Source organism: Mesoplodon mirus (assembly GCF_964341445.2).
Source record: "Mesoplodon mirus genome assembly, chromosome: 7".
In the NCBI taxonomy this organism is placed as follows: Eukaryota; Metazoa; Chordata; class Mammalia; order Artiodactyla; family Ziphiidae; genus Mesoplodon; species Mesoplodon mirus.
Window position 1 is genome coordinate 131,469,188 of NC_138983.1, and position 17,987 is coordinate 131,487,174.

The 17,987-nt window shown below is 53.5% G+C and overlaps 1 protein-coding gene across 7 annotated transcripts in view; it reads left to right on the top strand.

Moving 5' to 3' along the window:
* Nucleotides 1-17,987, top strand: part of GRAMD1B (GRAM domain containing 1B) — a gene marked incomplete at its 5' end in the record, with an annotated part of 165,000 nt that overhangs the window by 132,617 nt on the left and 14,396 nt on the right. For 6 of the 7 annotated variants that reach the window (XM_082627161.1, XM_082627156.1, XM_082627155.1 and 3 more), the window contains 7 exons: nt 7,309-7,393; nt 7,880-7,983; nt 8,728-8,823; nt 10,207-10,287; nt 13,660-13,775; nt 15,583-15,739; nt 16,817-17,006. In XM_082627161.1, the coding sequence (XP_082483287.1) occupies nt 7,309-7,393; nt 7,880-7,983; nt 8,728-8,823; nt 10,207-10,287; nt 13,660-13,775; nt 15,583-15,739; nt 16,817-17,006 (829 nt within the window). Of the gene's footprint in view, nt 1-3,124; nt 3,805-7,308; nt 7,394-7,879; nt 7,984-8,727; nt 8,824-10,206; nt 10,288-13,659; nt 13,776-15,582; nt 15,740-16,816; nt 17,007-17,987 lie in introns of those variants that run through there. The other variant, XM_082627158.1, reaches the window with a different exon arrangement.

Sequence of the window (17,987 nt, forward strand, 5' to 3'; positions counted from 1 at the left end):
GTTTGAAGGCCGGGCTGTCTGCCTGAGTCCCTGCCAGGCCTGATCACATCTACTGCCCCTGAACCCCCCTTTGACTACCCCAGTTTTATTAGTCAAGGCCCCCAGCTTGGGGGATACACAGGTGGAAGGATAAGCAGAAACAGGGAACCAAGGGGAGAGTTAGGGGCAGGAGGAGTGCAATCTGCCCCCCAAAGATGGCCCCACTGGACGCAGTGGGCTCTCGCATCTTGGATGAAGGCAAGTCACAGAAGTCTTTTCCCCGGTGCTCCAGGTGGACAAAGGTGCTTCCTCACCTGCCTCACCTCTTTCTTGGAGGGTCAGTCATCTCCGTGGCAACCTAGGGAAAGGAAGGTTTCTGAGGTCAGAGGATGGGAGCCGAGACCCTGGCGGCTGCCCTGAGACTTTAGGGCCCAAGCGGCCTGCTGGTCCCTGTTGGGGAAGCTGGCTGTCCAGTGGGGAAGAGGGATGGTGCCGGCCCTGTGGAATGACCAGGCAGGCCTGGCAGACATACTATTGAACAAGGGAACGAAGCTTTGTAGGAATGAAATTCGGATGGTGGGGGACAATGAGGAAAGTGGGAGTGAACGCTGAAAGGCATCGCTGAGGACACCTTGGCAGCCCGTTTTTTTTGTTTTTGTTTTTTTTCTGGGACGGCCTCTGCTTCCTCTGCCTCCATCCAGCTCCCCTCTGTTATTTACCCACGGACCCCCGTGCCCCCGACAGCCATCTTAACTTTCTCCAGGGTGGCCCCGTCTCCAGGTGAGACCACTCCCGGTCCCGCTCCTCTCCACCTTTCTCTGTTACGCTCTCTCCCACCCACCTCTCTCCTTCCTTTGCTGGGCCACCTCCCCCGTCTCCACTGCCCTTTATCCCACATCTGGCTCCTCCCTACCCAGATCTGGTTGAAAGTCCAGCGTCTCCTTTGAGGGTCTTCATTGGTTTCTTCCTAGGTGAGGCCAATGTTCCACCATGATCCATCTGTTTTTCTCCTGGACTCCTCCACCCTCTCCCTCCCGCTGCTCTATCCAGGGAGGGGTACCACTTGGTCCCAGCTCCCAGTGTTTGCCATCGAGTTAATGTTTAGCCTGGGGCCAGTTCCCTCTCCCCAGGCTGGAAGTTGCCCGCTGCCCTGCCCGGCGGGGCGGCGTGAGGGGGCATAGGAGACAAAGGCTGAGAGCACTGGGACTCATCTCCCAGGGTTTATCTTTCTGGGTGTGTCCTGCCCCTGACTCACCACATTGGACCCCAAACAGTCATCCCCTCATCTGGCCACAGCAATACTCAAATGTTTCCAGGGAATTTCTGTAAGGATTCAACCCTCTTGGGTCCTGGCACTGTCTAGATCGTGGGGTCTGGTGAGGCCCAGGAGAGAAGCATTCCGGTCACCCTGGAAAACGGAATTGCTGAGTTCTCCTACCCCACTCCTGACGGTGGGGCTGATGCAGGGCGGAGAGAAGCTCGGATATATGGCTTGGAGAGTGTTGGCAGGGACTGGGTGCTGAGGAGCCATGCCTATAGGAGTGGGGATGTGTGTGGATGTGTACACACACGATGCTGTGTAAATAGGGACAGTGTAAGAGGCGCAAAAGGAATGCATTCATGTGGTAAATAGTTTCTGAGCGGTGGAGACTTGAAACCCACCATGCCAGGTGCTGGAGAAGATAGTTGGAGGCGTTAGCTGCTTCCTGGAGAAGATGGTAGTCTGAGAGAGGAATCACCCTGCGTGATAGACGGGCGGAGGAGGTGGCCGCTTCCGGGGTGTGCACAGTGAGAAGCGAACAGGAGTTCGGGGGAGGACTCAGGCTCTTCCTCCAACGCGACTTAACTGGGAGACCCCAGGTTCCTCTGAAGCACAGCTTTGGGGTTTGGGAGTCAGGAATCTATATATACATTTTTTCCCTTTTTTTGCGGTACGCGGGCCTCTCACTGCTGTGGCCTCTCCCGTTGCGGAGCACAGGCTCCGGACGCGCAGGCTCAGCGGCCATGGCTTACGGGCCCAGCCGCTCCGCGGCATGTAGGATCTTTCCAGACCGGGGCATGAACCCACGTCCCCTGCATCGGCAGGCGGACTCTCAACCACTGCGCCACCAGGGAAGCCCAGGAATCTATACTTTTAATACGATGGTTAGATCATTTTTAAGTACGGTACAGTTTGAGCGTTACTGCATCAAATATCGATAGCTGAGACTCCTAGGACAAAGGCAATGTTCTCCCTCGTGTGCAGCCTGGAGACCCTCCTGGCAAGGCGGGCAGAACTGGGAAGGGCGAGCGAGGTGCCCCATTTGTCTCCAGAGTCTGACTTTTCCTGGGAATCCAATCTTCCCGGCCCCAGTGCTGTCTGACCTCTGCCCCCAGCTTCTCTTTCTGGAGCCCTTCTTGCCCTCATTGGCCTGGCTCTCTTTCCTCTCCAGAGGTCTCAGCTTCCTTGCAGCCTGTCTATCTCCTTTGGAGCTGGCCCAGATTCTCTGCTCTTAGCATGGCTCCTTGGCCCTCAAGGTCTGAGAGCCTGCGTGGGTACCCTCCCGGCATCCCTGGGAAGGAAGGCGATGCCTCCCACACACCTGGGAGCTGTTGACCTCAGCTTCTCCCCACCGGCACATCTGAAACGGGATGAGTTAAACTTCCAAGTCTCCTGTTGCTGCTGCTGCTACGGGGGAGCTGGTGGATGGATGGGCCAGTGAGGGGAGAGTGTGTCTCCAAGAAGTCCCTGGCTGTTCAGATCTCACATTTCAGATTTCATCACAGCAGCAGTGCCCCTGGCACCTCCTCCCCTCCCTTCCCCGACGCGGAGCCTTGGCCAGCTACTTTCCATTGCAGGAAACATCTGCTGGGGAGGCCAGGCTAGGCCGGGGGTTACTGGAGGACGTTGGCCGGTACCATCACCCAGATCCTGTAACTCGAAGCGTGTGTAGGGCTCTGGCCCTGCCCGCCCACCCGCCCTGCCTCCCCCCCTCCCTCCTGCCACGGGCGATTCTAACAAAGAAGTTGTTTGCTGGTCAGCCGAGAGGAGCGCGTCTGGGAGGAAAGGGGGTGGGGGGGAGCAGGCCCTGGTGCCCCAGCCAGCGGTGGCCACGCTGCCTGGGTGAGGACCGTGAGTCACAGCGACCAGCGCCCGCCCAGAGCAGCGACTGCACGTTGAACAGGCTGCCTTACGGGACAGGCCAGACGGAGCTGGGGAGTTGGGCGTCTGTCCTCCCTGGAGTTTCAGACCAGCCGTGAGCCACTGTACTTACTGGGTGTGAGTAACGGTGGGGCGGGCCTCTGGCGGCCCCGTGCACCTGCCCCGTCCTCCGCGTCCTGGCCGCAGCCGGCCCCTTGGAGCGGCTCATCCACGCTGACCCGGAGGAGGGGCCCCCTCACGTCCCCTCTGGGTCCCCCGCAGCCTGGAGACCTGCCACGCTGGGAGCCGAGTGCGATGAGGCGGAGCCCGGCCCCTGGAGACTCTGGCCAGCCCGCCTGAGAGCCTTGCTGACCGCACCCTCCCACCCGTGAGGCTCTGCGCCGGGAACCGGGCTCTAGGGGCGCCAGGGGGGCCAGCGAGGGTCACACAGACCCGCTGCCGAGGAGCCAGAGGCCGCCTCTCTGCGTCCAGCCTGGGCGAGACTGGCTGGTTGCATCCTGTGGGGACGGTTGGGGGGTCGGAGTTCGAGGACCGGGATGGAATCTCTGACGGAATCGGGGGTCCTCTGGAGCCTCCTGCTGGAGCAGGACAGCCAGCCTCTGCAGCGGCGCCTGGAGAAACTGACGGACGGACCTGCCGGCGCGGAGCTCTGCTGCCGGCCTGGGTCCGAGGAAATCCCAGCCGTGAGTGCGCATCCTCACTTCTCTGCGCTGTGTGACAGGCCTGCCGCGCCCTTGTCATTCTCCACCTGGCCCTGCTCCCTGAGAGGGCCCCGGGTTTGACAAGCCTTGCACCAGAAGTCTTTGACCATTTAAAATGAAAATAGGTGAGCCGTGCCTCCCCTTCGGAGGAGACGGCTTTAGAGCACAAGGGCACCAGGGAGAGGGGGTCACGGTCTCCCGCGTCAAGAAGGTAGATGGTGGCGGGGCCAACTAAGATCTCTGTACTTTAGACTCTAGGAGGCGAGCCTGCCTGCCTTCCACGCTGGCAGCCTGCTCGAATCAGGGCAGTGACTTGCGGGCCTGGGTTAAGGAGTTCCTACACCCCGCCGAGGCAGCCCTCGCAGAACTGGCTGACTTCTGAGGTCAGGGCTGGATGGGCCCTCCCCTCCCCATAGCCATGGCTTTGTTCCGAGGGGAGGAGAGGGCGGCTCCCTCCGTTTGCCTCTGGTTTGGAGATTAGGGCCAGACTCCCTGCGCCTGCATCTCTGTCCATGTCTGAGTCCTCACTGGATGTGAGAGAAGCAGGGGTGACAGAGTGCCACGGAGGGAACATTTAGAAAGGGGAGGACTTCCAGGCTGCAGGCAATTGGATGCCTGATGTCCACTTTCAACTGAAGGGGGTCCGGGGCCACCTGGTAGGCTAGTCCTCAGGCTGATATTGGAACTTTGTAAATTTAAAGACCGACTTGATTGATACAGGTTTTAAAAAAATTGTGGGGTTTCCCCGGCGGTCCAGTGGTTAGGGCTGTGTGCTTTCACTCTGCCAAGGCCTGGGTTCGATCCCTGGTTGGGGAACTAAGATCCCGTAAGCTGCATGGCGCGGCCGAGAAAAAAAAAAAAAGTATGGTAAAATACACGTAACATAAAATTTACCGTCTTAGATATTTCTAAAGATATATTTCAGTAGTGTTACGTATGTTCACATTGTTGTACACCCAATTTCCAGAACTTGCAAAACTGAAACTATACCCCCGCCCCAAAAAAGCCCCAGTTGCAGGCATGGAAGGCTAGTGGGGACCTCCCGCGTAAGTGAACACCTCATCCACAAGAGGGTGCGCTCGGCTGGGGCATCCCTGTTGTTTCCTTCTTAGCACAAGGATCCTGAGGCAGTGCAGAGTGATGGCTCAGACCCAGAGCTGTGGACCACACTGCCCGCCCTGGTTCATATTCCACACTCGCATTTAGTAACCACGTGCCTTGGGCAAGTTCCTTAACCTCTCTGTGCCTCAGCTTCCTCGTGTCTAAAACGGGACCGTAAAAATGACCCTGTGGTCAGATGAGAGGATGTTGTGAAGCACTTATGATAGTGTTTGATGCAGGGTCATATCTCACTCCACGTTAGCTCTGCAAGGTCGGTTAGACATAATTAGGAACTTCCTGACAGGTGCTCAGGCAAGGGTTTTCAGTGTGTGGACTCTGTTCTGTGAGGCCAGGGGGCCACTGAGATTGGATACCTCAGTATCAGTTTGATGGGTCCGAGGAATGTTGTCTTCTGAGGTCTTTTCTAGCCGTAGAAGTCACGGGATGGGCTGGCTTCCAGACATTCCCTCCCAGTGACCCTGATACTTGGTTCAAACATACGGTCGGTGAGTTCTGAAGTTTGGGATTCTACAGCATATCTATTGCTTTGGGGAAAGTAGCAGAGGGTCCACCTGCACATACAAAACTCATTTTATAAATAAATAAGCCAAAACAAGAGTTTAGATTTCAAATTAACTATGGACAAAGTAGTTGAAAGCACTCCTCTTCTTTCTCTCTTACCTGGAAAACCTCCCCCAAACTGAAGTCATGCTGTTTTCTGTCCTCCAACTTCCTGAAATCCTCCTGTTCCCTCTGGTACAGGTAGTCACTGAGCTCAGGTAGTCAGTGCCTGCTGCCAGGGTGGTCAGGCCGCAGCCTCAGCTGTCTCACGGGCCGTTAGCTTTGCAGAAAGCCAAGAAACGAGCAGTGCAGAGTTCACTCCATTGTCGCCACAGCTGTATGCCAGTGGATTCCCAGGGAAGTGGGCGAGAAAGCGTAAATGGCCAAGACCCATCTGTCAGCAATAGCAGGATGGTTTGTCTACCTGTGTGTGTTCCTGGCATAAGTAGGTCAACAAGTCACCTGGGTGGAGTGCAGATGTCTCTGTCATGAGGCCTGGCCCTTCCCGGGCTGTGCGCTTGTCTTCGTGTATCATCCTTGGGTGCCTTTCACCAACGGGCACACGATTGATTGTAAGCTTGGAAAGAGCAGGATTCCTGTCTGTTCAACCGGCTCATGGAATTTCCAAGAAGGATTCATTAAAGCAGTTGATGGGTTTGAGTTTTCACTGAGGCACCAAAATGCTAGGTGGGTTCAAGGGTGTCTGGCAGCACAGGTGATGGTGGGAGGTGAGCACAGAACCAGGGATCGAGACTTCTGCCACCTGACCAGCCAGAGGACTTTGGGCAGGGACTGCTCTCCGGGCTTAGTTTCCTCATCGGTAACGTAAGGTTTGGATTAGATAGTTTTCTAAGGGATGGTGAGGGAGTGAAGTTTGGGTACCTCAAGTGGCCAGATATGGTTTTTTTTGTTTTTATTTTTGGCTGCTTTGGGTCTTCGTTGCTGCGTGCAGGCTTTCTCTAGTTGCGGCAAGCGGGGGCTACTCTTCGTTGTGGTGCACGGGCTTCTCATTGCAGTGGCTTCTCTTGCTGCAGAGCACGGGCTCTAGGTGCACGGGCTTAGTTGCTCCGCGGCACGTGGGATCTTCCCAGACCAGGGCTCAAACCCGTGTCCCCTGCCTTGGCAGGCGGATTCTTAAACACTGCACCACCAGGGAAGCCCACAAGATGTGCTTTTAAATTCCCTACTTGTGTGCTTTTTTTTTTTTTTAGTACTAGTTTTACGGGGTTTTTTTTTAGTCCACTCTTTGTAAAGGTGTAATTCCTCGCTCCCCCACCACCAGTTTTATTGAGCTATAATTGACATAACATTGTACTAGTCTTATGTTTCATGATTTCTTTTTTCCAATCATGAAGTTCGGACACAGCCAAGTGCTAACTGTGTTACTCATGATGACAACTTCTTCTGAGGGCTGCACTGGGCACCGTCATATCCTGGGTCCTGCCGGGGGGTGGGGGTGGGGGTCCCCTTGGTCCCCTTGGTCCTGCTTCACTGTCACGGTGGTGCTTCCTGCTGTCAGAGGCAGAACAGCAATAGCCCAGAGCTGTCCCTCCTTCCTTTGTCCACTTGGGATGTTGTATGGGCCCTGCTTAGTATGTTTGACATTTTCTCACTGATGGACACTGGGTATAAAGCCTTCTGCAGCATCAAATTCTCTCCACCGTGTTTTTCCTTACCAAGCCCCCTTTGCCTAACTCCTGGGGTCTCTGGCGCAACAGAGCCTCAGCTTTGCCTTGAAACATGCAAGCAGGTGCTCCTCCCGCACCTTCCTCCCCAGCCCGCAAACCTGGGAACATCCTGCTAACCTTGGCCATTGTCACGCAGGTGTTAAGCCCCACTTACAAGCAGAGAAATGAAGACTTCAGGAAGCTCTTTAAGCAACTTCCAGACACGGAGCGCCTCATCGTTGGTGAGCTGGGTGACCTGCATGTGGGGGCAGGAAGGCAATCAGGCTGCTTCTGAGTACAGGTTCCCCAAGTAAGAGCATCTGTCTGAGAATAGGGAGCGAGGATGTCCAGGGAGCTGGCTCCAGCGGGGGGGACTCAGGGCTGAGCCCCATTTGCGTGATGGCCTCCAGAGAGCCTGGCCTGGGAGGCGTCACTGCCACTCTTGTCCCTGCAGATGGCCCGGCGGAGGAGGGGCTGGGGAAGTTGTGGAGGAGGAGGGGCGTTGGTTGAATTGTATCGGCCTTTCGTCCTCTAACGTAGTTCACATCCTTCCCGTGCCCGATCAGGAGATGCTAGGGACTCCCTTGGCCGCTAGACTAGTGTTTCACACACCTAGTCCATGGTGGGCAGTTGGGCTTCCCGGGGCTGTTGGGGGATGGCTTGCCTGATTGTACTGGTTTGCTGAGAACGCTCCCTGTCCCTGAGCTCCGTCCCCCATTCTACCACAGATTACTCCTGTGCACTCCAAAGAGACATTCTTCTTCAGGGCCGACTCTACCTCTCTGAAAACTGGATCTGCTTCTACAGCAACATCTTCCGCTGGGAAACTCTGGTAAAGACCTGGGGCTTGCTCCCTGAGGCTGTCCCCCTGGGTTGTGGCTGAGGAAGCTGCCCTCACTTTTGTCCTTTGGTTGACCTCATACTCTGCCCAGGCCTTTGCGTAATTCACAAAAGCACGTGCCTGAATCTTGAAGGACAGATCTCTCTACCATGCCTTCCCCTCCCTCCCCCTTGGGTGAGCATTTGATTTGGGGGAAGTGCAGGTAACTATATGGCAGGAGGCACCATGGAGGCAGAAGAGAAGGGTAAAACGGGCACTGGCCTTGGGACTCAGGAGAACGGGCTTGTACTTTCTGGGTTCTGCATCCAATTAGCTGTGTGATTTTAGGCTAGTCCTTTATTCTTTATTTGCCTTGTTTCCTAATCTTATAAAAGAAAGTGAGAAAAGACAGACTAGATGACTCTAAGGTCCCATCCAGTGCCAGTGTCCTGTGTTTCTGTAAGTGGCAAATCGTGATGGGACCTCTGCACGTTTATCAGGCTGTGTAGAAATGAGAAAACAAAGCTCCTTGGACCAAGAATCGAGAGAACCTTGGGCGAGGCTCGCCGTGTGGCCTCTGAAATAAGGGGCCAAACCAGGTGATCTCTAAGGAGGCCCCTTCCAGGTTTAGAACTATGCAGCCTGTGATCTGATTTCCTCTGGCTGAACTGGTGCCGTGTGAACACTCTTTGCCTGACTCTATTAATATGTCTCTTCTTGCTTGTTATCCATTCTCTGTTTCTGTGTGGATGCCAGCTGACCGTTCGTTTGAAAGACATCTGCTCCATGACTAAAGAAAAAACAGCCCGCCTCATTCCCAACGCCATCCAAGTTTGCACTGACTCGGAAAAGGTAAGTGGAGCCTGATCTTGGACTTTCTGTTCCCCCAAACCCCAGTCCCCCGACTCCTGGATTTCTGCCCTTCAGTTGCACTAATATGGAGGCCAGTAGGATTGGGGTGAGAGGTGGTAAGGTGATGCAGATTACGGGAGCCACCTCCGTGGTGGGCAGGGTGCTTGGGGTCCAAGCAGGGGGCGAGGTGGAGTGGCAGAGCATTGGACTTGGAGCCCCAACACCTGAATTAGAGTCCTGTGGCTATACGTACATTATGTAACCTCTCTGAGCCCCAGTTTGTAAATGTAAAACGGAGCCAGCAACGCCTATTTAACAGTCTGAAATGACCTCACACACTTGAAAACACTAAATTGCAAAGTGCTATAAAAATGTAAGCTGTATCATCATATATCAGGACAGCTCATCAAGAGGGATGAGGAGTCTGATAGGAAACAGACTGTCCATATCGTCAGCATGGGGAAAATGTGATAGATAACATTTAGAGCGGAGGAAACACTGTGATCTTTGACCTTTAACCAGAGCCTGAAAACTGATAGCTTCGGGGCTAGGGCTGGACTGAACACAGGTCTACAGTGCCCTTGAACTCAGGCACTTCAGAGGCAAGAACCCTGAGACTTAGGGGTCCGATAGTCTTTGCTTTGAATTCTGTTTCTGGCATGAAGCAGCTCTGTGATTACAGAGGTCACCTAACCTCCCCAGCCGGTTTCTCTTTATTAAGTATTAGCAGTTATGTTTATTTTCCAAAGCTTCTGTGTAGTTTAAATGAAGGAGCATTTGTGAAGCACCTAGAACGTGTTCAGTAAAATCTGGTTTTCTGTCGCTTTCTTCCCACACATTATGAAAAGTCCCCACGAACGTGTAAGCTCCATAAGAGCTTTCTGTTTCGTTTGTTACTGTGCCCAAAACATGTAGAAGAGTGTGTGCACATGTATTAGTGTGTGTACATGTAGAAGAGTGTACACACTAATATTCAAGTATTTGCTGAATTGATGAATCAAAGGGTGAGTGGGTTAGTGGGTTTGCCTTCTCCTTCCCTTGGGCTGGTTCCCAGCTCACCACTCACCCAGTCTGTGTATGTAGGCGCAGGAAATTTTTTATGGAGGTGAAAACTTCAAACCAGAAAGAGAACCACTGACGAAAGTGTGGGTGAACGTTGAAGGACATGGAAACAGTGAGGACTCAGAGGTCCCAGGTCCCTGGTCCCTGGTGTGCCGACCCCGTTCACTACAGAGCCCCTGTGCTGGGATCACGGGTGACTGAGTGTCCGCAGTATTTGAGGATGGACTCAGGAGCCTTTCTTAAAGGAAGGAGCACCATGTCTCCATTCACTATATTGTAAGTCTTAACAGACGTTTCTTGCCATTTTCTCTTTCAATCCAGCACTTTTTCACTTCATTTGGGGCCCGGGATAGGACGTATATGATGATGTTCCGGCTCTGGCAGAATGCTCTCCTGGAAAAGGTGAGTCCTGCCCAGCTCCCTCAGCCTCAGGATGCACACCCACCTAGAATGTTCTTTCGCCTTGGGTGGGGGTCCATTGGAGTGATTGCTCTTGCTGTGACATTGGCCTGCTCCAAAGAAACCCATGCCTCTCCTGGTTCTGGAAGTCCTCCAGGCTCGCGGTAACATATCCTCCACGGCTGGTGACCCAGGTGCTGAGAGTAGCACATCCTCTTATGTGAACAGCTTCACTGCTGCCTGGAGCAAGGCCCTGTTGACAGGGCAATGCGTTCCCGCTGTTTTAAAATGCACCAGGGTTTGTTTTAATCAGCTGCGGTAAGACGCCCAGACACAAATGACTGTCATGAAGGAAGAGGTTTTTATACTCACAGATCCCTAGAAGCAGAGGCCCAGCATGCCAGGCAGGGCCACACGGGGAAGCTCGAGGTCAGTCAGGAGGCAGAGAGAGCGAGGGGGAAGCAGGAGCAAGAGCCTTCATTGCAGGTTTTCATGGGAAAGGATGAGTGCGGCAGGGTGAGCTGGCCGAGCAGCTCACTGGACTGGCTAGTTTGAATGTTTCACTGGGCTTCAGGGTAGAGAGATCGTCTCCAGAGAGACTGCCCCGGGGTAATTAGCACGACAGAGTATTGGCCTGGCATGTAAGAGCTAGAAAAACAAGGTCTTTCGGTGTGTGGGCTTTGGCTTGGCCGGTTTACATAGGGAAGGTGGTCTCCCTGGCAGGGTGACTTCTATCTCTAGGAATTAGCTAACCCTGCAAGGGGCAGGCCTTCCCCAGTCAGCAAGGCCTCAGATGCTAGAGCATCAAAAATACGGAAAATAGGACTGGGAGTTTGGGATTAGCAGATGCAAAGTCTTGTATATAGAATGGATAAACAACAAGGTCCTACTGTATAGCACAGGGAACTATATTCAATATCCTGTGATGAACCATGCGGAAAAGAATATGAAAAAGAAAGCATATATATGTATATATGTATATAACTGAATCTATATACATATGCATATGTATAACTGAGTCACTTTGCTGTACGGCAGAAATGAACACAACATTGTGAGCCAACTATACTTCGATAGAATAAGTTTTAAAGAAATGCAGAAAATAGGAAGATAGAGTTAACACAGCCACCGGTTGATCACCTGGATGAAGGGGACACTGTGGGAGATGCAGATGGAGACGTGGCTGTGCAGCCTGTGCACGCAGATGCCGGGGGTGTTGAGAAACAGCCTCCCAGCCAGGGAAGGAGACCTGGGGCAACAATTATGTAATATAATTATATAATATTGTAATTACAATTATATATATGACTTGTATGTATTTAAATTTATGTGTGTATCTACCTTGACTCTAGCCCAAACTTATTACTGTCTAAAGAAAATTAAATAGATTTGTTATTTAGAGTTTCTTCTAACCTGAAAGTCTGTAGCCTTCGTATAAATCCTGGTAACTTATTCTGAGTTGATCGTCTACCTTTATCAGCCATGGATAATGGTAAAATGAGAAATGTGTTTGAGTCTCCATTGGCAGGTCTGAATTTTGAGCTCACAACCACTGTCATTTCTAACTAAGACAGAGGGTCATCCATATGGTTCACAAAAACTCTCACAAAATCACATCAGAATTCTGCCTGATGATCAGGGTCTGCTTGTTGTACTTGGCCTGGCTGTGGTCAGACAAGCTGAGCCTGATGGGCTGGTCAGGGAAGGCTGCGTGGAGCAGGTGAATTGTGGAGAAGAGGAGGGCGTGGATTGGCAGAGACGCGGATGTGTCCCGGGCAGGGTGGATGGTGTATGTAAAGGCCGCTGGGAGGAGGGAGGAGGTCCAGGTACAGAAGCAGGTGCCTCCCTCTGGCACTGGGGTGGGGGAGGGGGTGGCCAGCACAGAGAGCTGCCACCCCAGACCCTTCCGGCTCACAGAGAGCCCCGACTATGCCATTCCAGGCAGTTCTCCTTAGCCGGAGACCTGGCTCATGGCATCCTGCCAGCTGCCTGCTTCTTAAACCATACCTCGAAAGGATGGGGTCAGAGAAAGCTCAAACTCCTTATCAAATCCGTTGGTGGGAACATTCTTTAAGTTTGATTTTCTTTTTTTATATAAATTTCTTTCTTTCTTTCTTTTTGGCTGCATTGGGTCTTTGTTGCTGCATGCGGGTTTTCTCTAGTTGCGGCGAGCGGGGGCTACTCTTCGTTGAGGTGCGAGGGCTTCTCACTGCGGCGGCTTCTCTTTGTTGCGGAGCACAGGGTCTAGGCAGGTGGGCTTCAGTAGTTGTGGCACGTGGTCTCAGTAGTTGTGGCTCGCGGGCTCTAGAGTGCAGGCTCAGTAGTTGTGGTGCGCGGGCTTAGTTGCTCTGCGGTATGTGGGATCTTCCCGGACCAGGGCTCGAACCCGTGTCCCCTGCATTGGCAGGCGGATTCTTCACCACTGCACCACCGCAAGTCCCTGCTTCCGTTTTTCTTAATGCTTCTCTTTTTCACATACTTATCCCTCCCACCTTCTCTCCCTCCTCCCAACCTAGGACTCATCCATGGTCTCCACCTTTGACCTTCATTCTTTGACATTCCGTTGCCTCTTTTCCAAAACTCTGAACCTCAATGAGAGCTAACTTTTCTTAGGACAGTGCTTTTGAGGAGGACATGTAGACACCCAGTGAAATGAGAAAAACTGTTTATGGAACTAATACATGGAACTGTAGGCAGACTGATTGTAATTAAGAATAAAGAAGGAAGTATTCAAGTAGTGAAGAGAGGGCTGGATGCAATGACCTTTGAGCCCCCTGAAACTCTGAGAATGTAGACTTCTTTCCAAGCACAGGAACTGCCCAACTGTGGGATGGGCCACTTTTGAGGTCACACCTCATTCTTGGACCTGATCCATCTTGGGTCAGGTCCCTCAGGACCTGTGTGACACTGTTAGTATAAGGCGGTTTCTGCAGCATGGGCGAGACTGGCCCCAGGGCCTCTGGCGCTCATCCTGAGTCCAGGTCAGAAGCTCTGTGATCACTTTGGCCCCAGAGGAGTTTGGGTTTGTGCCGCTTAAGCCCGGACCTCACCCACAGGAGCGAGAGGCGGGCGGTTGCCATCCTCAAGGGCCTGTTGGTCCCACCGTGCAAACCTGAGTCGAGGGAACAGGCCAAGCTCCTGGCTTTACTAAAAGCCATATTCTTAGGGGGAAGACGGGCGTCTTGCTGAGATCAGAGAGGAGGGAAGAGCAGGGGGTGGGGTTGTTGTGGAGGCGCTGCCCTCTACTTAGTCCAGCCCAGGAGGGTGGAGTTTGGCTTCTCCTACCCTTGGGGGAGTCCAGCTCAACTCAGTGCCTCTGTGGAGAGTGGGGTCCTGAGGAAGGGAGGGTCAGAGCCCATCTGCTGTCCCCTGCAGCCCCTGTGCCCCAAGGAGCTCTGGCACTTCGTTCACCAGTGCTACGGGAACGAGCTGGGCCTGACCAGTGATGACGAGGACTACGTGCCCCCCGATGACGACTTCAACACGATGGGGTGAGCGCGGCAGAGGGCAGGCTGCCCGGGGACGCCTCTCCAGAGGGGTGAGGGCGGCTGGGGAATGGCATCTAAGTAAGGCCCTGGCAGAGTGAGGGAGGCCCCGGGAGGCCCTTCCCAGGCGGAGGGAGCAGAAGCGGCAGCTGGGCCAGCGGGCAAAGGGCAGGTGGGAAGCGGGGAGGTCGGGCTGGACTCTGAGGGCCGCTGGGTCAGTGTGATGATCGGCTTTTCCTCAGAGGGGGATGAGAAGCCAGAGAAGGCTTTTAATAGATAATTGATGAGGTCTGACATAACATTTTAACATCACTCTGGCTCCTGGGTTGAAGATAGAGTGAAGGGGAGCCAGGGCAGACTGGCTGAGAGGCTGCCGGATAATTTAGATCATTTAGATGAGAGGTGATGGTGGTTTGGACCAGGAAGGTAGCGGTAGAAACAGCAGTAAGTGGTTAGTTTCTGAATATATTTGGAAGATAGAACCAGACACATTTTGAAGGATTTGCTGATGGGTCAGAAAGGATCCAAAGGTGGCTTTAAGGATTTACCAGCAGGAAGGATGGGGTTGTTCTGAACTGAGACGGACGATACTATAAGCAGAGCAGATGTGGGGGAAGGTCAGGAGCTTGATTTTAGGCGAGTTGAGTTTGAGATGACTGTTAGCCACGTGGAGAGGTCACTCTGTGTGTGTGAGTGTGGAGTTCACCGGGAGGTCTGGGCTAGGGACAAAACCTCGGGGCGGGGGGTTACTAGTGGCTGAGACCACCAGGTGACTGAATTAACATGAGAAGAAGCTCAGGGGCTGGGCCTGGGAACACTCAACAAGAGAAAGAGGCAGCAAAAGAAATCACAAAAGAACATTCAGTGAGGGGGGAGGAACGCTAGGAGAGTTTTTGTATCCTGGAAGCCAAGGGAAGGACGCTGTGAGGAGAAGGGGCTATCGCTGCTCCACGTGCTGCTGGCAGGCTAAGACAGATGGGACTGCAGAGTGACACAATGTGCTTGAGGTTGGAAGGTAGAGGCTTGGTGGTCACGTGAGAGGCAAGAGGAATAGACAGCAAGGAAAGAACGTCAAGCGTGTGGTGCGTAGCCCAGGGCTCAGGTACCACTTCTGACACTTAATAGTAGTTATCACTTAGCCTCTGTGAGTATCTACTTGATTATCTCTGAAACGCACGGAATGATTTACTCAGAGTTGTTATGCATCCAGATGAGGTAACACATAAAGTATAAGTTAGATGCTGATGACGACGGTGATGATGATTTCTCCCTTGGGGGAGGCTCCGACGGCATCCCTGGAGTGTCCGCAGAAGGGCACCTGCCTTTATCTCAAGGAGGGTTTTTCCTCGGGTGTGCAATGCAGAGAAGTTTGCTAGCTATGATCCAGAATCTGGGCAGGTACCCCCGAAGGGCACTCATGTCCAGAGTCCTGTACCGGTCACTGTGGGAAATCAGATGTATGCTCGGAGCCCGGATGTTTGATTCACATGGTCAGGTTGGGGTGGGATGGGAAGCCAATGGAAAAAGGAAGTTTAAGACAGACAGTTTTCGTATTTAGGGAGGGATAAATCTGAGGAGGGTGCCTAGAAAAGGTGAGTTTGGGGACAGAATTTTACCACGGGGAGGGGGCGTCAGGTGGGAAGGAGGTGTTAGGAGAGCAGTTCGGGGGCAGCGAGAGGTTTGAGGAAGGTCATGCGCAAAGCAGAGAAGCAGGAAAGCCCATAGTTTTGGATGGATCGATGGGTGTGAGTTTCCTGTGAGTCTGCCGTCTTGGCCACTGAGGCTAACGTGGGTTCACACCGTCTCTTTTCAGCTACTGTGAGGAGATCCCTGTAGAGGAGAATGAAGTGAATGACAGCTCATCCAAAAGCAGCATAGAGACCAAGCCGGATGCCAGTCCACAGCTGCCCAAGAAGTCCATCACCAACAGCACGCTGACATCCACGGGGAGCAGCGAAGCGCCCGTCTCGGTACGGGCGGGGAGCCCCTTGCTTCCACCCAGTCCAGGGGCAGTGTTTCCCAGCCTTGTTAACTCCACGGGACCCCAACCTGGGGAGCAGGCAGAGGGGAGGTTGGTCACACTGTGGTCAGTTTATGCAGGGAGGCATCCTGGGGCAGAAGGACTCTCTCCATTCAAATGAGTGTAGAATCCAGAGCTGGGTTCTTGGTGCTTCGGGTTCCAGGTTTTGTTTGGCTTCAGAGCAGATGAGAACCATTTCAATCCACTGTGTGAGCTTTGCTCTTGGTGGGCTGCTGTGATCAGCCCACTGGTGGAGAACTATTCCAGGTCTTTTTTTTTTCACTGCCTCGATCTAAAGTCCAAGTTGTACATGAAGAGAGGACTGCGGAACGGCTATCGGTTCATTCATTCCGTAAATCGTGAGGGAGCTCCTAGTGTAGACACTCCGGTTTATTTTCCTGCTGTGCTAGACTTTGCAGAAGAGACAGAAATGTGTAAGAAGGACTCTGTCCTCTGGGACTTGGTTATAGAGGGGATAGAGGCTTGGTGAGGGAAGTGTCTGGGTGTGAGCTGGCAGGTAGAAGAAAGGGTTCCCAGAAAAGGGAGCCTTGTATTCCAGTGGCTTAGGGGTCAGACCACTTGGCCTTAGAATAAAAGCATCATCCATTTGATGCCTAGTCTCCATTTTCTGTCTCTGCGGTTGACTTGAAAATGTAAAGAGTTGTACCCATTCCCTCCCAGGGCTAATGGGAGAATGAATCAAAAACTGCTTAGGAAGCCTTCTGAGCCTCTCAGAAAACAGGGCACTGGTTGGAGGCAGGGCCACATTGTTACAGGATGGTGGAGGCCTGGCCCCAGGAGAGGAGCTGGACTACGGAGCTGCCTCTGCCCACGTGTGGGGCTTGGTGTCAGGAGAAGGGCAGGGCCCTGTGCTGTGTCCTGTCCTCCCCGGCAGAGCTGGGGAGACCCCTGACCCCCACAGCCCAGCCCCCGAGCAGCTGCGTTCTGAGCGTGCGGGCTCCCGCGGCCAGCTCTCTGACCTCCTCTTGGAGAGGAGACCAGGCTGACCGCTCTGTTCTCACCCCAGTTTGACGGCCTGCCCCTGGAGGAGGAGGTGCTGGAGGGCGACGGGTCCCTGGAGAAGGAGCTCGCCATCGACAGCATCATCGGGGAGAAGATTGAGATCATCGCGCCCGTGAACTCCCCTTCGCTGGACTTCAACGACAACGAGGACATCCCCACCGAGCTCAGTGACTCTTCCGACACCCACGATGAAGGTGGGCGTCTGACGGCGGGGGCAGAAGGGCACTTCCTGTCTCCAAACAGTTTGAAGGCTTAACGGACGTTCCCACGTGGAGACTGGAGTCGGTCTGGTTCCTGGCGGAAGGGTGGGTGGGTAAAGCAGAAGGTGCACTCGTTATTAGCAAACATCCCTTTTCAAGGCACTCACTGTAGTATCCTTGTCGTTTCATATTTGTCTTTTTCTTTTTTTTTCAGTTTTTTTTTTAAACATCTTTCTTGGAGTATGATTGCTTTACAGTGTTGTGTTAGGTGGTCTGCCATTTAGTCTGTCACTCCATGTGCCCCCCATTGGCACCGGCGTGCTCTGCAGCTCTGCCCCTCACAATGTTTACACGTATACTCCACAAGCAAAGTGCCAGGCCGCTGGCCCTGGAAACATTTTAGCAGACGCTTGGCTTTGGTGGCTCCAGCCTGGGGATTTCGGACCTAGACTGCTGACTGGTCAGACAGACTGAGGAGACTACCCTTCTCTCTCATACGTCTAAGTGGGTAGCTTCTTGCTTCCCTCCTGCGTAGGGTTGGCGTCTAGCCCTCCCTCGGGAACACGCTGCCTCTGACATTCCAGGGCGAGAGGCCAGATCCTCAGTGTTCACGAGTATGGTTGATGGCTTACTTCCTTTGAGTTGGTGGTGGGTTCTGACTTGCGAGGCTGTGCAGACAGTGCTCACTTACCCACCTGTGGACGGTCTCCTGTGAGTCACCTGTAGGGGTATTCTCACCTGTGGTGGCCTTGCCCACTGCCATCTGGGGTGCAGGGTCGGTGCAAAGGACTGCGCAGGTGGGCACCGCCTAAGAACCGGCGTGCCGTCATGTAAACTGAGAAGTGAGAATCCCCCGAACTGTGCGCCACAGTCCTGATCCTGCAGTCATGGGCACGGACGCTCCAGGATGCTCGTGAATTCCTCTCTGGCCTTCTCAGGGTCACAGGGATGCCAGAAATGGCAGCGTTGTTCTTG